At 43.7% G+C, this 22,707-nt stretch overlaps 1 protein-coding gene and 1 long non-coding RNA gene across 2 annotated transcripts in view; one reads left to right on the top strand and one right to left on the bottom strand.

The window, feature by feature from the left end:
* Positions 1-2,690, top strand: part of LOC111971174 (PR domain zinc finger protein 5-like) — a 60,907-nt gene extending 58,217 nt beyond the window's left edge. Inside the window, 1 exon segment of the mRNA XM_023997964.2 lies at positions 755-2,690. Within this exon segment, the coding sequence (XP_023853732.1) occupies positions 755-919 (165 nt within the window). The 3' untranslated portion in view covers positions 920-2,690.
* LOC139028532 (uncharacterized) overlaps positions 1-21,739 on the bottom strand; it is a 171,362-nt gene extending 149,623 nt beyond the window's left edge. The window contains exon 1 of the long non-coding RNA XR_011480786.1: positions 21,699-21,739. This is a non-coding gene — a long non-coding RNA (uncharacterized lncRNA). The remainder of the gene's footprint in view (positions 1-21,698) is intronic.
* Positions 21,740-22,707: the final 968 nt, after the last annotated feature.

Genomic DNA, 22,707 nt, shown 5'->3' with positions numbered 1-22,707 from the left:
CAGACTGGCTGGGTTAGCACTAGGGGGTTCGGGAAACGAAGGACATTACTGTTATCAGTTAAGGCCATCTCMTTATTGTAATCATTTCAAGGATGTGTTTGAATTCAATTCATGAAATGCATTGTTTCACTATTAAAGGCTTTGAGTGCAAATCTTTTGTATTTTGTATCTCCAGCCGTCTGTTATGACGTGCATCCTAAATGGTGATTAAACCTGGTTGATGATGTGATCACAGAAACACACACTCTGTCACAGAAAGGTTTACCGCTTGTGAACTTTAGGGGACTTCTCTACTGTTTTTTGAATGGATGATATTTAAGTGTGAAGAAGACATGCTGGGAAGCCTGAGTCCGGGTGTTGAACTGCTGCACCCATGCCAATGCAGGATTAAGGTGACTGGTAGTGTGAAATGGAGTCGTTTGTCGGGTGTGAAAGTGATCATTTGTGATGGATGTTATGTTTAATTTATTCCCTCTTTATGTCGGGAAAATATGATTTCTATCTAAGCCTTCTCTCGTGTGATTTCCAGTACAAACTAAATGTGGTTCAGTCAGCTGGCTGTAGCCATAATAGGGATTGTAAAGCTTAATATTGCTCTGCAGCATACTTCTTTAGTTTAGGACTGAATGAATTCAGTAAGATCCATCAGAGAGCTGCTATAACAGAGATGTGTATGTACTGTAGTTAAGGTCTAATCCGTTCTAATCTCTGACAGAGCTAACTAACACACTTCTGTTTGCTCTGCTCTCTGTAGGTGTGTGATCTGTCGTTCAGTCTGAAGAAGATGCTGAGCAGGCACAAGCTGACCCACAACCCCAACAGGCCCATGGCAGAATGCTCGCTGTGCCATAAGAAGTTCACCAGGAACGACTACCTCAAAGTGCACATGGAGAATGTTCACGGGGAGACAGAGGGCTAGAACCCATCTACTGTATATGATACTACTGAAGATAAACTACAGTGAGCTCCAAAAGTATTGGCACATTGACACATTTGTGGTTCTTTTGGTTCTGTACTCCAGCTCTTTGGATTTGAAATGATACAATGACTATGAGGTTAAAGTGCAGACTGTCAGCTTTATTTTGAAGGTATTTTCATCCATATCAAAATTACAGCACTTTTTGTATAGTCCCCCCATTTTAGGGGACCAAATGTATTGGGACAAATCCACTTACAGTATGTGTATTAAAGTAGTAAAAAGTTAAGTATTGTGTGCCATATTCATAGCGCATAATGACTACATGAAGTTTGTGACTACAAATTTGTCGGATGCATTTTCTGTTTGTTTTGGTTGTGTTTCGGATTATTTTGTGCCCTATAGAAATGAACGGTAAATAATGTATTAGAAACATATTCTATTCTTATTTACAATAAAAGTGACTACAAAATGACACTATTTACCAATCATTTCTATTGGGCACAAAATAATCTGAAACACAACCAGAATAAACAGCAAATGCATCCAACAAGTTTGTAGAGTCACAATCTTGATGTAGTCGTTGTGTGCTATGAATATGGGACCAAATACTTCACTTTTGGCTACTTTAAAACACATACAAGTGAATRTGTCCCAGTACTTTTGTTCCCCTAAAATGGGGGGACTATACAAAAAGTGCTGTAATTTCTAAACGCTTCACCCGAAATGGATGAAAATACCCTCACATTATAGCTGACTGTCTGCACTTTAACCTCACAGTCACTGTATTAATTCAAATCCAAAGTGCTGGAGTGCAGAGCCAAAGCAACAAAACATTTCACTGTCCCAACACTTTTGGAGTTCACTGTATATTTACAGTGTTAAACGTACAGGATGGCATGCTATGCATTTCAGATGTAGCAATAAGCAGTCTTTTCTTTTTCCGATTAAATATATACAAATGCAAAATATGGAAAAGATTAGATTTCAATATCGGAACATATCCTGCACATAGGAATTATGGAGTATGGAGTACATATTCAATTCACAGGGGGTTTGGATGAGGCGCAAGACCCACGCTGTTCTGATCTGCTTCCAAACCGCCCTTCTCTTCCTGTTTATACTTTACATTCAATTGAGTTTTAATAGAAAAGTTTGGGAGTGGCATGTCCAGACAATTCAGCGCAATACAATAACTAGCCTCGCTCCAAAAGTCTCTTTCCTACTTATCAGCTTCTCGGTTCCCATCTTATGCCAACCGTACAGTGCCTTACTCTGTTACAGCTATATGCTTGTGACCAGGTAACACACTTTCCAAAGAGTTTYAAAGACAAAGATGTTTACCAAACACAGCCAGCCTACTCCCTTCCTCCAGCCCACGCATTGTCTGGAAACGCAATGAATTCCTTCTTACTGTTGTCAAAGTTACTGTTACTGTTTGTCAAAAGAAGAGCAACAATTGTTCATAATACTGTATTTCATGTTTGCTAAGACTGTTTTATATGGTTATTTCATATACTGAGGGACCAAGCAGTTTCTTTCTGTTTATACTCCTGTTTTTTTAAATCCTGTATGTTAAATGGATAATGTATTTAATGGATGGTGCAATTTTGTATGTTTGTTCTTTTTATATGGCCAGACCATAGCCTTCCTGTGTTCCACAGACTGTTACACATTCCCTCTCTTTTACTATTCATCTCAAACTGTGAACATTTCACATCACACTTCCCTGTTTTGAAATGTACTTCATAAAAACCTCATTACTTACCAAACAGCCATTTACTCTGTTAATTCTAAGTATGTGTCGATTAACTGTTGACGTTGGGGTATTTCGGAAAACACTTGAGAGTTGATTAAATTTGCTCGCTTTATTGTTGTTAATTTAACCCTTATTCTTGGTTTGGCTGGCAGTCTGCTGGGAGCCTAATTGAAGTGTTTTTTTCCCCCAGTGGCCACAGTCACCACTGATCACCGCTGCCTGATCTCTACAGTTCCCACTTTGCCTGATCTAAAGCAACCCACTAAAGAGGCTATCTGATGGTTGCTCTACTCTCTTCTCTTTGCTCTGCTCTCGCTATAAAGGGACTCACTCGGACTCATTTCTCACACTCATCCACTGCTGAAGCTCCTGATAGGCTCAAAGGCGTTTTGAAGGGTTTACTGCGTCTGTGAGAATTTCCTGAATGGCAGCTGGATGCTGGATCAGTGCTGGGAGTCTCTAAGCTTGTCATCAAATAGTCTGTTAAGAGTGGGTATAAATCCTGTCATGTTTGACAGTCAGTCTCCGCAAACACATACTCTGGTTTATAAAACCAATGCATTCGGCATGTTTATTTTCTGTGTTTGGGTGCTTGTTTGTGTTTTAATGTTGTTGCAAAATCCATCACTAAATCAGATGTATTAAACTGGTAACACCTATCCCCCCAGAGACTGATTAGGCATATGCTACTCTTGCGCGCGAAACACATGGGAGACGGTGGATATGGGAAGCGACATGTACAGGCGCGTCTCCATTCAAAGTCCCAGTGTCCCTGAGAACTGGGCGGCTGGCTGTTCTGCAGGATTCTCAGATCAGATGTGGCCATGTTAACCTCCACTCCCTCTGAAGCTGGGTTCACCACATGGCCGTCCGTGCCGGGCGTGGTTCAGCCAGCACACAGGTCCCTGCACCCACTCTGCCCACTGGGCCGGCTGTGCTCGCTGTCTGTCTGCTCTTAGTGGGCAGGCCTCAGGGCTGAGCTGACGCTCTCAAACGCAGTGTCATTTTTTTTTCATGTTGTAAACAAAGTATGGGGGCTTTTCTCAACCGTGGAATAACCCTTTCCACACCTCAACGGAAAGAGGGTTGATGGCTCTAAAAGATGTTGGCTTTTCCCTTACCAGTGTGTGTTTTCATGGGACAGCCCCCCATCTCCACATACAGAGCTGTAGTATCATGCACACCGGGGCTTCCAGCGAGTCAATGTGTTTCTAATTACATGTTTTTACTGGAAGCCCCAGTTTCCTGRTCTGCCTCCCCATCTGTGAGTGTGACCAGACTGGGCCCAGACCAGACCAGCGTCCACCCACAGCTCCCCACGGCAGCTACGCCCACCGCCATGGAGTGTCATTACCACGCCAGCTGGGGTTTACAGCAAAACCACCGTCACGTCGGGAATCACACGGACAAAGTTGTCTRGTCACGCTGTTTGGCCTCCGTTGCCGTGGTAACGGATAGTCCGGAACACTTCCGTGACCAGGGGAATGCGGAGTTGTTGGGTGCCCGCGTGCAGGGTGCCATCCATGTGCATTTTGTGTAGGGAGGGTGTGTGGGTCTATTCTGGGCCTCTGTACCAACATTCCTATACATTCCTTTAAAGCTGAGGGCCTGCATCCATGGAAACCGAGGGAGTGGCACATGGGTACCAAAAAACCCTGGTGCCCAAAACCACTTAGATGTCAAGAACTTGACAGTCAGTAAGACAACACCAGCAGGAAAAAGAGTCATAGAAAAGTGTAGTAAAGATAATTGAGTGTTGTAGGTGGAGAAAGATGAAATATCTAGTTTGACCTCAAAGCCTCTGCTGGTCAAAGAAAGCACTGCAGTGGAATATTCAACACAATTGTATCTGTCCTTAGTTCTTCGTGGTTGTGTGATGTGTTTTTGTGTTGTGTGTGGTGTGTGTGTGTGTGTGTGTGTGTTGGTGTGTTGTGTGTGTGTGTGTGTGTGGTGTGTGTGGTGTGTGTGTGTGTTGTGTGTTGTGTGTTTTGTGGGTGTGTGTGGGACTTGTGCTGTGCCACATATTTAAATGAGGAGATGGTCTAACCTCATCTCCAGTCTCCCAGACTGCATGGAAAAGGAGGGGTCTATCAGGTCAGGTAGACAGGGATGATTTAATTAGTAGCAAATTGGGAAAGGCATTATCCCCCAATTCCCAGCCTCATACACGCACCAACATAAACGCTTCCTGAAGATTCAAAACATGAGAAATGCATTTTAGAAAATGGTATCCTCTAACAGTATTCAGCCCAGTATCACAAGCAAGATGCATCAATCAATCAATCAAATGTATTTTATAAAGCCCTTTTTACATCCATTCATAGATGACCAGCAGGGTTAGATTATAACCATGGTGGCTGTAGAGGGTGCAACAGTTCAACACCTCAAATATCAGTTGGCTTTTCATAGTCAGGAAAACGTGAGAAAGGAACAGTGGTGTTCTCACATTGTTATAGAAGATGCAGATTTGGAGGTCAGACATTGTGTTCTTATTGTTTACCCTGTAAATGCCAGGATGTGGGACTTGATTTGAACACGATGCCTCAGACTCCAGGCTGAGGCTGAAGCTCGTGAGAAACGCCGTGAATGTAACAATGTACAGAGAACAAAGCTGGACAGGCATTGTCCCGAAACAGAATGTTCAGTTCAAGAATGTCAGCTTCTTTTATATGACTGTTTTTCCAGTTCTGTCAAATACGCTGTTCCTTCTGAGCAGTACGTGTATTTCAGGCCTGGGCTCTGAAATACAGGCTCTAACCAATATCTGATGAATGTGTTGAGGTTTCTCTTGATCCAACAAACACTCTTCCCCTCTTTTTCTCACAGTGGAGAGAGTGGGATGATGAAAGAGGAGAATTGGACAGAGGTCTAGAGGCAGGATGAGAGAAAAGTAAAATACCACAGAAAACATGGATGTTGATAATGAATGTCTAAAGAGTAAAAGGCATCCGTCAGTAAGTCCACCTCTATAGCCCCAGCGGTCTTCAGTCCTGTCATCGGGTGCATTGCGRGTGCCTTCACTCTGCAGTGTCATTAGTGACCACAGCCCTGTCTGCACCTTACAAGCCATGACTGGGAGAGACTTGGGGAATGTCGTCAAGCACATTATTATACCTAAAGAAAAGGAGATCCTCCTCTGCCCTATTCATTTTAAACTGAAACAGATATCAGGTGTGTTCTTCAGGATGAGATCCTTGTGTAGAGAACTTGTACAGTATACAGATAAAATGACCAGGGTTCAACTTCACACCTCACATAACAACTATGGGCGATTCCACGGCAGCAGGAGCAGAAAATATTTGTGGTATCTCAGAATGTTCGGKCAATTCTCWCATAGAAACTTKATTGAGAAGAATTGTGTTTGAAATGCTTTGACACCAAGATGTTGTCTGTGTCATGTACAGTTAACATATCATAGGGTCTTACATGAGGCATGTATACAGTAGGTCTAGAAAGAGCCTAAAATGGCATGATTTAAAAAAAAAAAATGGTTAGTGGTGCAAATGTAAAAACATGTCAAACATTCTTCCTCCCAATTAAGTTTCTATGTGAGAATTGGCAGAACAATCTGAGATACCAAAAATATTTTCCGCTGCCATGGAATCGCCCCTAAGAGCATTTAACTRTTCTCCATCCAAAATGTTCTTGACAAAAACTCACTTTAACAGAAAACCCTATCAAATTCTGAGCGGTTGCCAAGGTTCAATGTAGCTCACGAAACTAGAAACAAATGTCAAGAGCCACCGCATAATCTAATTCAACACATCAMTTTTTATTAGTTTGGGAATGTTTGGGAAGGCTGTTGCTGTGTAATGGCTGTCTCTCCTCTCCCCAAACCAGAGCCATCTTTACAAAATCCCATTTCCTTCCCACAATGTTCACTGATAGCTGTTCTGGGAATTAGGTGATTTGCGATGACAGAGAAGTCTTAATTGGTCTAGTCAAAACATTTGTGCGGATGTGATGAGAGTTCCACCATATTTCTTCTCTTTCGCATTTTCTACTCATCCCTTTACCTGCCTCCTCTTCAGTCTTCCCTCTCTCTTTCTTTTCCTCTGCCCTCCTAAACACGTKTTTTAGGGTTCGGCTACATTGAAACGCCCAGCACAAATCTCCSAAGAGCACACTGGAGCTCATGAACCAGTTAAGACAAGATGCCAAGGGTAATGACACGCAAAGAAATGTTTCAACGCCAGAATGCACAGAGAGACATACACTGAGGCCCAAGGGCTCACCCACACAGACATGCACAATAGCACTGGTAAATGTAGCCATTGACTGACTCACACCATTTGTGCTTTGATACATTATCAACACAGGAGCGCAGAACCACAAGTAAATACATGTAATGATATGTAATATCAGTAAACAGCAGGGAGCTGAATGTTAACACTGACATAAGGCTGTAGTTGTCACTTTGCAGGATGAAGCTCTGTTTTAGATTTGTGTTTGTGTTTGAAAGTGAGCTGGTTGTACAGAGTCCCACTTGTGGGAGAGATGGAGAAACCAAACACCAGACTGAAGGTCTGTTTCCCGTCAGAGCAGGGAGAGGAGCAACCCTGGGATACACACCTTTTATGTGCTGACACACAGCACGACACAAAAATGACAACAACACACACACACACACACACACACACACACACACACACACACACACACACACACACACACACACACACACACACACACACACACACACACACACACACACACACACACACACACACACACACACACACACAGAGCTGTGACTTAGACACTGAGAATGACATGCAGTGTCTCTGTCCTTTTCACAGCTATGTGAGGTGAGACAGGGCCTCTGTCTGAGCTCTTTACATTAGACACGCTGAACCTGCTACTCCCAGACCACACACACAGGCAGACACACACACATACGTGCACTGAATGGTAATTCCCCCAGCATACAGGGACATTATGCAAGGGGAGTGACTCTGCTGCCAGAATGAACAGCTGCCTGGGCCAAAACACATCTATCTTTCACAGGAAGTTATTGGTCAAACAAATGTAATTATCCAGTGTTTCTGTCTTTTTTGTTTGAGCCATTTGACCGTGACTGCATCTTTCTAACACACTCTAACAACCATATATACACTGTCCACACACTACAACACAGTTCACATGATTCAACACACACACACACACACACACACACACACACACACACACACACACACACACACACACACACACACACACACACACACAACACACACACACACACACACACACACACACACACACACACACACACACACACACACACACAACACACACACACACACACACACACACACACACACACCACACACCACAAACACACACACACACACACACACACACACAGGTAGCCTAGCGGATAAGAGCGTTGGGCCAGTAACCGTAACTGGTTTGAATCCCCGAGCCGGCAAGATGGAAAAATCGGAAGATACATTTCAGTTGAATGTATTCAGTTGCGCAACTGACTAGGTGTCCCCTTTCCCTATATACACACCCAGCTACTGTAGAGTGGAGACAGAAGAGCAAGGCCGGGGTCCTGCTTCATAAAAGGTGGCTCACTCCCATATGCATTGTGGTTTCAGTGCTTTGCAAACCCAGACTGCCTATGTTGCACTGAGAGCAGTTTATCTGAACACATACATACTCTCACGTGTATTTACTTAGTGGTGTTTCTTCTGGGGACATCAAGGGTGACATTATGACACTATGATGGCAGAAAATATTGGTAGTATTGTCACATTAGATGTGAATTGCCCATACCTAATATTCTACTTTGGCCGCCATATTGAATTCGGTCATATCCATGGTGGCCCCTGGACATAATTCAAATGATATGAGCTCAAGATGCCAAAGCCACTGAGAAACTTTCAACAGTAAATGGCTGGCACCTGTCTATTACACTCCAACCAGTGGAAGCTGCTGAGCGGAGGACAGCTTAAATTTGATGTATTTGATACCATTCCACAATTCCACTCCAACCATTACCACAATCCCCTTCTCCCCAAATGAAGGTGCCACCAACTTCCTGGGACTCAAACTAAAGATGACTAAAACAGTACTACAAAAGACAGCACTGTAACAGTACGTTGCCACGGTAAAAAAAAAAGAAGCAGCACACATGTACAGTACAGATGTCCTATCTTCATTTGCCCAGTTTCTTACAGCAGGAAAATAATCCAGCAGCAACAGAAAATGTGAATTATTATGTGGATTATAATTCATTCACATTTCTGTTGATGCATTTTTATTTAGGATAAATCAGGTCTGACATTTTAACGTGGAAATTACAATTTTAGAAGCCTTTTTAAACCTTGAATACGCTACAATTTGCATTTCCTGCTGCACAGGAAAATGATCTGCGACAACAGTGATCAAATTAAGATAGTGCATCTGTATGAGGTCAGATACTGCTCTCCCTCACTGCCTCTGTGCTGCCCGGTGATTTACGGAGGCATGTGTTCATGTTCACATGTTGGTAAGCTGCTTAAATAAGGAAGTGTATTAGATACCTGCTCCCGGAGCGAGCGGTGGTCTGGGAGCCATCAGCCTTGATCCCATAACTCAAGAGCCCGGCCCTGGACAGTCCTGTCAGCCTGAAGGATGAAACACAGACAGAGAGAGAGAGGCTGACCTGGGGACAGAGTGGCCGTGCCCTTCAACCAACCAACCATCCATTATTCCCTTGTTATAAATACAAACCTGGCTGTCCACACTCTGCAACTGGAAGAACCAGGCTTCTGTGTACTGTAAGCCACAGTCAATAGKTGATAGCATCATGTGCATCATCTTTGCAAGGAAGAAAGTGATCACACACAACGGAGCACAATGATAGGATTAAAAACAGGCACAGAAACATGACATGCCCTACTGTTGTTTGTGTTCATCGGATAGATAGACTACAACCGGACATTGAATCTAAACAACCATTGAATCTGAAAACGAATGAAAGACACCCTGATCCTATCCTCAGGTTCCATTGTGTGTGACCGAGACTGTTTACCTCTATGTCCTTGAGATAGTCTTTGATGTGTGGGGTAGACCAGGGCTCTGTGTCTAAACTCCAAACCTCTCTCGATCTGCTTCAATAACACACAATGGTGTGTGTAGGACTTTCCACTTGTTTCTCCCCGTGAATGTGGGCAACCCGCATATTTAACCTCTGCAGCAAACCTTTACAATCACTGATCTCACATCTCACATCTCTTTATCCTGCCGGTTAGTTTAAACTGATACCATCACCAGTTRACTCATGCACAACACAACTGTGGACCGCTCACGCTGCGGTGCGCTCTACCACTCTGTAAGAACCATTGTGCTCCGAGTCATTTCAAACGGCGTGTTCTTCACAGCCAATGAGCAGTGAGCGTCTCCTCCCAAGCTCCATTAAGCAGGAGCAGAGTTATTTATCGGTCGTGAACGTCGCTGGCCACAGGTGCAGTCTGACCTACAGACCAGGGCTCCAGGGGCGGCCGGGTGGCCCACCAAACACTGGGGTCTCAGAGGGGAGAGGTATTAGGGGAAGGGCTGTACAGTAGGCCTACAACACTGTGGGGTCCAATGGTCAGGTCACTGACCTCACTGTGACCTCAGGGCTCGAGGATTGAAGGCCTATAGTCTACGTGGAGTAGTTGGGCTGAAGATGTTTACTGTAAAATGGATGATACAAGATGCGATATATAAGCACATCAGCACCCGCAATCTAACTTGCTTGAGGCGCTTTTCTAGTAACCTCACATGTAACTCCCATAAACAAACGTACATCACTCAAAACCCATCTGCAATCTAAAGGGAAGGTCTATGAATCTTTAGACTAATGAAATATAATCTGCTCAGGTAAACAATCCAATCATCGAATCAAAAACCTTCCACGATGCACTGGCAAGATACAAAGCTTGTGTGGCGTTTAATGAATTTTTTACTTGGGTGGAGGCAGTCCAAGGTGGGCTTGAAGCTGCATGCCGTTTCCTTTGGTTCTTCTGGGTGGAACGCCCCACTGCTTAACAACAGATACTTTAGTGATTTATAACAAGTCATTTTCATTTCCAATAAATCTCTCACTCCATCATTTTTCACAGCAACATACGTTTGTGTAGGATGGAGTTGTAAGGCTTTTTAAAGCTGCTGTGAAAGTCATAACTTATCTGCGGACATACATATTGTTCCATTTGCGTTCGATACTTTTCATGTGTCCTCGCTGCGTCTGAGATAACTCAACACTTAATGTCCCAAGAGCACATTTGTTAAGGATTACCGTTCATTTAACAGATTTTTGAAATCGTTTCTCATCTTCAAAGCTTTGCCAGTTAGTTTCAGTAGCCTCTGCTCTCAGCCTCTACTGCTCTGGAAGTCAAAACCACTTTAATTGTAGTTTATGATTATGCCATTGAGCTTAAAAAACAATACGTAACTCTAGACACCAACATTAAAACATGCAGCTTTCATTTATCTACCTGTTTGGGAGAGAGATGGGGAACTGGCTGCTTCAGAGACGTCTTGTTTACAGTTGGACCATCATGGTGAGGTGCTGTGTTTAGAGCCGAGAGCACCCTCTACCCCAGGTCACCTCTAACGCTTTTGATTCTCCCTCTTTGTTCTGTGATCTGAAATGTGTTCCAGTTTGAGTTTCATTAAAAGCATGTCCTGAAATTGGATCCATCCCTTTGTACACCAGCTAGTCCAAGAGGAACAGTGTGCAATCTAACTGGAAGCAGACTGGCCTCATCTCGGCGGATGTGTGGACGTTGTTACATTAGTGTTGTGTGTGTGTGTGTGTGTGTGTGTGTGTGTGTGTGTGTGTGTAGTGTGTGTGTGGGTGGTGTGTGTGTGTGTGTGGAGTATGTGCGTGTGTGATGCGTGTGTGAGTATGTCTCAGTACCTGGGAGTCAATCTGGACCAAAGTGTCACTTTCTCCTGTGAAACAATATCCTAGTCTTACACAGCCTGACGGCTGCACATTTATTCAGTGTGCATGACATCATTATAGTACATTGCACCCCTCAGACACATGAATGGTTATTTCACTTGCTCATCTGGCCAAGGAAACACCTTGACAGAGTACAGCACACTTACCATCCACTTTCCACAGGAACCAAGGGCCCAAACAGCTCACTGTCAGAACTAACTGGCCCAGGGTGACACTGACAACAGTGTACAAGACTCACTGTACCCACTGCTATTGCTATGTTGTATGTAGGTAAGATMTGCATTTACTTAGGTTGCTGCCACACCTGTACAATGCAAATGGCATCAAAGGGTTGTTTCTCCATCAATTCTGTTTTAGATGCTTTTTTAGGGTGCAGACCAAATTTCAAAAAATGGCCATACCTTTGAATTTTTTTTACATTCCGTACTTTTAAATTCCGGCCTGAGAAATCCCCTCAGAATAAACCAGGTGTGAACGCATCCTTACAAGAAAGGACATATAGCCTAAATGGCATAGTAGGAATGATTTAAATCCTTTCTTATTGGACAACCAAATCCTTCAGCTGGTGTACTATGTGTGTCCCGACTACTTGAACTTCAACACAATGAGGTCTTGGTTTGCCCCTACACATAATCGCAGGAGTTTCACAGTCCCAGCCTATAGGAAAGCAGAGAAATGTCTATGAGAATGCCTATGTAGCAGACCCACAGAAGAGCTTCCAGATGTGACAGGTCAGCATCAATGACACCCAATGAAGGGGGGATGAGTGACATGCTCTCAAAGTGGATTGAAACATCACTCAGGCAGAGAGAGAAGAATCGCCTCTTCAGTGCCAACCTGTGTGTGTATCTATCAACACAAGGGCATGTTTCAGTTTATGTGTGTGAAAGTGGCAGTGCTTTTCTGTATGCTTATGAACATGTCTTTGCGTGTTAAGGAAGTGTGTGTCTGTTTTCATGTGTATACTGTTAGTTTGCATACATACACTACAGTAGATGTGCTTGTGAGTAGCACGTCTTGCTCTAAGCGGCTCAAATGGAATGTATAATCAGACAGGGGAATCCCAGATAGAGGACTAAAGAGTAGGAATGCTGAATTCCTGAGCATGAGAACAGGTCCAGACCAGACAGCCAGTCCCTGTGATGGAACAGTTCCACTGGGGCTCACACACTCGGGGAGAGGATTAGCACATTTCACCTACCCAGGGTATAACCTTCTCAGCCAGAAGGTCAACACCAAGACATACGCCTCCATTACGGCTCAAAGGTATCATTCAGGGCACACGTCCATTCTGGCTCAAATGGCATTAGGGAAAGGATTAGGACCTGCAGTTTCATGCTGGGCACAAAGTTACTCTCCCAACAGCCAGGCGGGGCAGGCAGCTAGCCATATGTCAGCCAGATGCTGCTGGCCTTACTCCCCTTCAAAGAAACAATTAGGGACAATTATCGCAACATATAAATTAATTTCATCCATGATTAAAATGTTTGGTGAAGGGGGGAGCTGGACTGCACTGCCAGGTGGTTGTAATCTTGAAGTCAGTCGTAGTGGGGCTTCAAAAAAATTGATGGAGAGAAAGAAAAAAGCTGCCAAGCTGTTTATTCAGGCACTTGTGCGTCTGGTCAAGTGTACCCCCCCTGCGCTCCACGTTCACCCCACCAGCAAAGGCATCTGTCCTCTAGCTAATACTGCTTTAATAATGGAGGTCATTCATTTTAATAGTGCCTCATTTCAAACTCCAATAATTAGGGCATGTAGTGCTCTCATCTGGGTGGTAGTGTTGCGGCAGGGCTAGCTCTCCAAATAAACAGTCCCCCTGCGAGCAGCGGGCGTCTCAACCACGCCGTAATCCACCCAGTTGCCCAGTTCACGGTCACAGAAAGGGGAAAACTCAGCCCTGCTCCTCGAAAGAGAAATCTAAACCATGTTAGGGAGATGAAAACCACATTTGGGTAAGTGGCAAGGAGGAGGAGGACGGGGTGGCTGGAGCTCGGTGCACTCAGGATAACAGAACAATCAAGTGTAATTGTGTTTGAAATGTGGAGAACACAGGAGGAACCGCCAAACGATACAATGAAAGTCTGATGTCAGCCCCCTTCCACCCAGAGTACATTATTATCGTCCACAACTCTATCCATCTCCAGCAACACACAAGCCAAGTAGAGCCCCCCGGCCAAATCCTCCCCTAACCTGGATGACGCTGGGCCAATTGTGCGCCGCCCTATGGGAATCCCGATCACGGGGATCGAGATTCCTACAGCCCGGGATTATCCTACAGCCCGGGATCGAACCCATAGTAGACCGCTGCACCACTCAGGAGGCCTATTATGATAGATTTCTATTGTAAATCATGCCAGGTTCACAAGTGAGGAAATAATATCAGGGAAGATCAAATAATTACTATAATCAACAGTTTTATGGTTATTAGTGATTTTTGCTGGTATTCTCTGTTCGACTTCAACATACATCTGTTAATCCTCGGACTTGAAACCATCTTCCCATTGCTAAGTGTCTCCCGAGCTGTAGGATAATTTATGTGTTTACGCCTCAGATAAAGAGATCCATCTCTGAGGTGTGTCACCTACCCAGCATGCCTTGCCGTTTCCTGGCGTCAGTCTGCATAACGTTGATGCACGATCTGTGAAGAGCAGAATTGCTTTATCTCTAGCGTGGTGACACGGGATGGTCGTTTTATCTCCTGTGCAGGAAGCATGTGATGCTCCACCATCGCTCCTGGCCTGTCTGCCCGGAGAGGGCCTGATGAAAGCACAGGGCCACATGGACAGTGCACATCCATCAGACCTACAGCCTGTCAGATCAACAGGCCCAACGGGGGCACAGGAGAGTCATACTCTGCCCCTGGGAGCACCAAGGTTCCTGGCCAGGTTCAATGAGGCTTTATCTCACCGACGCTACACACAGACATACGCCCACATACTAGTCCACGTAAGCAAAAACGTACATACAACATATGCTCACACAGGGAAGTTCACACTTGAATTCTGCCTGTGACACATGTTAAACACTTCCTACTGTATATATTTGTACTTGGAAGTGCACATTCACTCACACCCCATGTGGTGGACGGAGGAAGACATTCTTCCCTGTTCAAAGAGGGATTTCCCCTCCTGCTAATGGTTCTACATCTCTACAAGCGTACTCCACTGGGACACTGTTCATACAATGCTGGATGATAGAGAACACAGACGATAAAAAGTCATTATTGGATGGGCGGTTTGTCTATTATTAAAAATGCTGAGGCACGCTCATATGCAATGCACACACACACACATCACAGTCACATAATATCAGTCATATGGTTGACAATGACTTCCTGGGTACACCAATAGAAACAACATGAGACAAAGACATGGAAATGTTTTGGTGTTCTCTTACATTCCGCTGAGTGACTAAGGGGCTTTGAAGTGGCTTTCCAGGGCTGATGATGGGCATGTAGCCCAGACACACAAAGCAAATGTTTCAATTTTCACAAAACAACCCTTCATCCTCCACAGACAAAAAGGCAACAATGCTGCATCAATTGCTGAGACAATTGCACAAGCCCTCACACCAGAATTTATTTCAACAAGCACTTTATGAGTTCCATAAGTTATCCTAAGGGCTTGGTGACGCACAAGTCTGTGATCGCGCAATTATTTTCTCTCTCTTTCTCTCTCTTTCTCTCTCTGTTTACTGATTGTTTCCAAACACTGAAGGGGAAGTCCAGCTGGAGACTGTAAAAATAAACTCTCCATGTTTTAAAATGGGGAGATTAGCCCTTTTTTATGGGTTTCCTTTCATGTTCATGTCCCTGTGTGTCCAACCTGGTGAGGGAGAGCAGGTTCAGAACAGAACAGAGAGAGGAAGGTGATGTGCTCTGTATGCCAGAATGGGAATGTGTAGGAGTGAGGTTTTTGAAGTGATGAAAAACACTAATTGGCAAGGGAGCAGAGAAAGCCCTGCATGCTGCCAGATGTTTCGGTAAACACATTTCTGTGTTCTGTGTGTTCTGGCGGTCCGGAGTGAGTGTGGAGGCTACACATGTACAGTGGGGAGAACAAGTATTTGATACACTGCCGATTTTGCAGTTTTCCTACTTACAGCATGTAGAGGTTGTTTTTTTATCATAGGTACACTTCAACTGTGAGAGACGGAATCTAAAACAAAATCCAGAAAATCATTGTATGATTTTTAAGTAATTCATTTGCATTTTATTGCATGACATAAGTATTTGATCACCTACCAACCAGTAAGAATTCGGGCTCTCACAGACCTGTTAGTTTTTCTTTAAGAAGCCTCCTGTTCTCCACTCATTACCTGTATTAACTGCACCTGTTTGAACTCGTTACCTGTATAAACACCTGTCAACACACTCAATCAAACAGACTCTAACCTCTCACAATGGCCAAGACCAGAGAGCTGTGTAAGGACATCAGGGATAAAATTGTAGACCTGCACAAGGCTGGGATGGGCTACGGACAATAGGCAAGCAGCTTGGTGAGAAGGAACAACTGTTGGCGCAATTATTAGAAAATAGAAGAAATAGAAGAAGTTCAAGATGATGGTCAATCACTCGTTGGGGCTCCAGCAAGATCTCACCTCGTGGGGCATCAATGATCATGAGGAAGGTGAGGGATCAGCCCAGAATCTACAGGCAGGACCTGGTCAATGACCTGAAGAGAGCTGGGACACAGTCTCAAAGAAAACCATTAGTAACACACTACGCCGTCATGGATTAAAATCCTGCAGCGCACAACAAGGTCCCCTGCTCAAGCAGGCGCATGTCAGGCCCGTCTGAAGTTTGCCAATGACCATCTGGATGATCCAGAGGAGGATGGGAGAAGTCATGTGGTCTGATGATTCAAAATAGAGCTTTTTGGTCTAAACTCCATCGCCGTGTTTGGAGGAAGAAGAAGGATGAGTACAACCCCAAGAACACCTCCCAACGTGAAGCATGGAGTGGAAACATCATTCTTTGGGGATGCTTTTCTGCAAAGGGGACAGGACGACTGCACCGTATTGAGGGGAGGATGGATGGGGCCATGTATTGCGAGATCTTAGCCAACAACCTCCTTCCCTCAGTAAGAGCATTGATGATGGGTCGTGGCTGGGTCTTCCAGCATGACAACGACCCGAAACCACAGCCAGGGCAACTAAGGAGTGGTCCGTAAGAAGTATCTCAAGGTCCTGGAGTGGCCTAGCCAGTCTCCAGACCTGAACCCAATAGAAAATCTTTGGAGGGAGCTGAAAGTCCGTATTGCCAGCGACAGCCCCGAAACCTGAAGGATCTGGAGAAGGTCTGTATGGAGGAGTGGGCCAATCCCTGCTGCAGTGTGTGCAAACCTGGTCAGAAATACAGGAAACGTATGATCTCTGTAATTGCAAACAAAGGATTTCTGTACCAAATATTAAGTTCTGCTTTTCTGATGTATCAAATACTTATGTCATGCAATAAAATGCTAATTAATTACTTAAAAATCAAACAATGTGATTTTGGGATTTTTGTTTTAGATTCCGTCTCTCACAGTTGAAGTGTACCTCTGATAAAAATTACAGACCTCTACATGCTTTGTAAGTAGGAAAATCGGCAAAATCGGCAGTATAGTGTTCAATACTTGTTCTCCCCACTGTAGAACCAGAAACACTCGCAGCAGTCCAGGACCAGCTCCTGATGCCATTTTTAGCTTGCTGTGGGCACAGGGCAAACCTTGCTTCCTGCCTCTCTACACGGCTGGGTTACATGTTGCATCACATTTAGTCTGACTGGTCAGCTATAATACAGTACCTGTATGTTATTGACTTCTGGATGTCCATAAGGTACACTGAAGCTATACTAATTCCATGACAGTGCTTCCTTGTTTTAGTGGCATGGTTAAACAAAGGATGTTGATGGATTCAAAACGGGGTCATTTATCCCAATCTCAATCTTAATCGTAATCTTTCAACATGGCGATTATCTTCAGGTTGACTTGTTCTGCTTCACAAAGCCCTTATCTGCTCTGTCTTCTCGGTATAAACAGGTGAACACAGAGAAAGACTTCCTTTCATAAACTGTGTACATGATGTCAGTTGGGGAAGCACAGTGACATCCAGAATCATATCATTGACTACAGGAGGGTTTGGGYCTCTCCTGTCTTAATCTCAATGGCCTCCTCTGTTTTCACCTATCATGAATGGTTTGTATGTTGAACGATAAGATGATTTTTCACGTCCTCGGCTAGGCCTATATTGCACAGCTCCGGCTTTAATCACGTGTAGTATACTGTATCATTTATACATTCGTTCACCTATATTACTGCATATAAGACATAATTACACTGCCATATCACTTACATTAACTTCGTAGACTTAATAAACACTGGGGCAGTTTAAAAGAACATGACTTTGAAGATTAGGTTTCATTTACCGTGTTCATCAAGTGCTAAACAAAAAGTGTTTTGCTTAATTGAGTTTGTAAGGAGCAAGTTCTTGTCGTAGCTGTCCCCCGGTTTTCAACAGTCTGTCATTTCTCTGTAAGACATTATGAAACCCATTACCCTTCACTCATCACTCTGGGAGGAGAAGACATGGAAAAAAGCGGCTCAAACTGAAGCGCCTGTGAAGGTAATTACAGTAAGCTCTGTTTAATAAGCAGAGTACGTATCATGTGTCTCAGTTGAGCCGCTATAAGTGGAGAGAGGGACCTTCAGAAGCCCTGAAATGCCTGATGTTCATGTATAAATGTATACTGCTGCATGCCAATGCTGAAGTGAGGAACTGTCTTACTCTATGGTGCCATGTAACAATCTTCTTTGGCTGTGATCGGATCGCCTGTTTAGGTTATGTTGGCTGTGATCGGATCGCCTGTTTAGGTTATGTTGGCTGTGTTCGGATCGCCTGTTTAGGTTATGTTGGCTGTGTTCGGATCGCCTGTTTAGGTTATGTTGGCTTGTGGTTCGGACGCCTGTTGATGTTATGTATGCTGTGTTGGACGCCTGTTTAGGTTATGTTGGCTGTGTTCGGATCGCCTGTTTAGGTTATGTTGGCTGTGTTCGGATCGCCTGTTTAGGTTATGTTGGCTGTGATCGGATGCCATGTTGGATGTGTCTGGTGCAGATGGGAATGGGAAGAATCATGATATGATTTCAGGATTATGATTGTGAGTGCTGTAAGAAAAATGCATACAATTACAACATAAGACATTCTCTCCTGTCTAATTGGACAAAGACGCTGATGTCTAACACACATGATGAGATTTTTATCAAGCGCTGAATTACTGAGAGAACTAATTGAATATTGATGAACACATAGTTGGGGTTAAGTATCAAATGGCCCATGAGGAGTCAGTGGTGTCAAAATACATTTCATGTCTCCGATGTTTTTTAAATGAATCTCAGGTTAAGGAACTGTATTGTGTCCTTCCATGGCTTCCTGTTTCACTGGGATATAAAAATGAGGCAACACGCATGAACAATCCTTTTGTCATCCATCACCATGGGGAAAGGCAAGGAACTCCCAAATGAAAAGAGACAAATGGTGGTCGACTTTCAGAAATCAGCCAATGGGTACAAAAAAACACTAATCACTATTAGGGCAACAATGAAGAAGTTTAAAACCACTGGAACAGTGGTAAACTTGCCTGGTAAACGACCCAAGTGTATCTTGTCCCCATGCACAGTGAGGAAGATMGTTCGGGAGGCAAAGAAAAGTCCAAGGGCCACAGTTGCAGAATTACAGAACTTGGACGAATGTTACGGTCACCAAGTCTCCAAATCTGAAGATAGACGCCACCTCCGTGAGAGCACCCAACAAATGTAAACGCCAGGAGATTGCTAAACAGCATTGGCAGTTGGATCGCTATGACAAAAATAGAGCTCTTTGGCCAGGCTCACCAGTGATTGGTTGGACCTCGAAAGAAGGATGCATATGCAGAAAAAAACCTCACACCTGCTGTAAATATGGTGGTGGATCTTTTATGTTATGGGGCTGTTTTGCTTCTACTGGTCCTGGGGCCCTTGTTAACTCTAGAAAGGCCTCGTTTCACTCCTCTTCCTGCCAATGAGGAATAATTTTGACATTCTAACAGTCTAATAAATATATTTAATGAATGCTATTGGAAAAACAATAATTTGGTTGTGTTCATGAAGGTCTTGAGTATCATTACTATACAAACAAAGTTACTGTTTAAAATAATACAAAAGCATTTTCATTACTTTTGTAATGGCCGGGGTGTAGTGGAGGAAAGAGTCAGACGCAGGAGACAGAGAGTTCAGAGTAGCGTAACTTTTAATCACCACAAAGGTGAAACACGARGCCACTCCAACCAAATGCCCCAACACACAAGGGGAACAAAATAGTTCCGAAAATACAACTACCACGAACCGTGACATACACGCATGTACAAACAGTACACAAAACAATCCCGTTCACCCAACAGGCGGGCCTGCTGGGTAATAAAGCCCTACTAATCACCCTAACTAAAAACAGGTGTYACCAATAAACAAATAAGGAGGGGGAGGAAAAAGTCAGTGGCAGCTAGTAGGCCYGTGACGACGACCGCCGAGCGCCACCCGAACAGGAAGGGGAGCCACCTTCGGTAGGAGTCGTGACAACGTTATGTTACTGTAGCCATGTGCATCACGTTTTCCAAGAATAACCACTTTTCCAATAACCAAATTTCTGAAGCTGGTAACTCTAATGAACGTATCCTCTGCAGCAGAGATAACTCTGGGTCTTCCTTTCCTGTGGCGGTCCTCATGAGAGCCAGTTTCATCATAACGCTTGATGATTTTTGCGACTGCACATGAAGAAACATGAAAGTTCTTGAAATGTTCCGGATTGACTGACCTTCATGTCTTAAAGTAATGATGGACTGTCATTTCTCTTTGCTTATTTGGGCTCTTCTTGCCATAATATGGACTTGGTCTTTCACCAAAAGGCTATATTCTGTATACCACCCCTACCTTGTCACAACACAAATTATTGGCTCAAACGCATTAACAAGGAAAGACATTCCACAAATTAACAAGGCACCCCTGTTAATTGAAATGCATTCCAGCTGACTACCTCATGAAGCTGGTTGAGAGAATGCCAAGAGTGTGCAAAGCTGTCATCAAGGCAAAGGGTTTGCTACTTTGAAGAATCTCAAATATAAAGTATATTTTTACACTTTTTTGGTTACTACATGATTCCATGTGTTATTTCATAGTTTTGATGTCTTCACTATTATTCTACAATGTAGAAAAAAGTAAAAATAAAGAAAAACCCTGTAATGAGTAGGTGTGTCCAAACTTTTGACTGGTAGTGTAAGTATTCAGACCCTTTACTCAGTACTTTGTTGAAGAACCTTTGGCAGCGATTACAGCCTCGAGTCTATGGTATAGTGCTACAAACTTGGCACACCTGTATTTGATAGATTCTCCCATTCCTCTCAGAAGATCCTCTTCAGCTCTGTCAGGTTGGATGGGGAGCGTTGCTGCACAGCTATCAGGTCTCTCCAGAGATATTATATCGGGTTCAGGTTCGGGCTCTGACTGGGCCACTCAAGGACATTCAGAGACTTGTCCTGAAGCCATTCCTGCGTTGTCTTGGCTGTGTGCTTAGGGTCGTTGTTTGAAGGTGAACCTTCGCTCCAGTCTGAAGTCCTGAGCACTCTAGAGCAGGTTTTCATCAAGGATCTCTCTGTATTTTGTTCAGCTTTGCCTCGATCCTGACTAGTCTCCCAGTCCATGCCGCTGAAAATTATCCCCACAGCCTGATGCTGCCACCACCATGCTTCACCATAGGGATGGTGCCAGATTTCCTCTAGACGTGATGCTTGGCATTCAGGCCAAAGAGCTCAATCTTGGTTTCATCAGACCAGAGAATCTTGTTTCTTATGGTCTGAGTCTTTAGGTGCCTTTTGGCAAACTCCAATCAGGCTGTCATGTGCATTTTACTGAGGAGTGTCTTCCGTCTGGGCACTCAACCATGAAGGCCAGATTGGTGGAGTGCTGCAGAGATGTTTGTCCAACTGGAAAGTTATCCTATCTCCACAGACAAACTCTAGAGCTTCGGGTTCTTGGTCACCTCCCTGACCAAGGCCCGTCTCCCCCGATTACTCAGTTTGGCCAGGTGGCCAGCTCTAGGAAGAGTCTTGGTGGGTCCAAACTTCTTCCATTTAAGAATGATGGAAGCCACTGTGTTCTTGGAGACCTTCAATGCTGCAGACATTGTTTTAGTACCATTCCCTAGATCTGTGCCTTGACACAATCCTGTCTCGGAGCTCTATGGACAATTTCTTCGACCTCAAGGCTTGGTTTTTACTCTGATAAGCACTGTCAACTGTGGGACCTTATATAGACAGGTGTGTGCCTTTCCAAATCATGTCCAATCAATTGTATTTACCACAGGTGGACTCCAATCAAGTTGTAGAGACATCTCAAGGTTGATCTATGGAAACAGGATGCACCTGAGCTAAATTTTGAGTCTCATAGAAAAGATTCTGAATACTTAAGTTAAAAAGGTATTTTTTTTATTACTTTTTAAATCCATTTTAGAACAAGGCTGTAACGTAACAACATTTGGAAAAGTTCAAGAGGTCTGAATAACACACCTACTCATTTCAGGGTTTTTCTTTATATGTACTATTTTCTACATTGTAGAATAATAGTGAAGACATCAAAACAATGAAATAACACATATGGAATCATGTGGTAACCAAAAAGGTGTTAAACGAATCTAAATATATTTTTGAGATTCTTCAAAGTAGAAAACCCTTTGCCTTGATTTGTATGGCAAGAACAGCTCAAATAAGCAAAGAGAAATGACAGTCCATCATTATTTTAAGACATGAAGATTAATCAATCTGGAAAATGTCAAGAACTTTGAAAGTTTCTTCAAGRGCAGTCGCAAAAACCATCAAGCTTTATGATGAAACTGGCTCAGGAAAGGAAGACCTAGAGTTACCTCTGCTGCAGAGGATAAGTTCATTAGAGTTACCAGCCTCAGAAATTGCAGCCCAATAAATGCTTCACAGAGTTCAAGTAACAGACACATCTCAACATCAACTGTTCAGAGGGACTGTGTAAAACTGGCCTTGATGGTCAAATTACTGAAAAAGAAACCACT

This window comes from Salvelinus sp. IW2-2015, linkage group LG13 (genome assembly GCF_002910315.2).
Source record: "Salvelinus sp. IW2-2015 linkage group LG13, ASM291031v2, whole genome shotgun sequence".
In the NCBI taxonomy this organism is placed as follows: domain Eukaryota; kingdom Metazoa; phylum Chordata; class Actinopteri; order Salmoniformes; family Salmonidae; genus Salvelinus; species Salvelinus sp. IW2-2015.
This window is presented reverse-complemented; position numbering and strand designations above follow the sequence as displayed.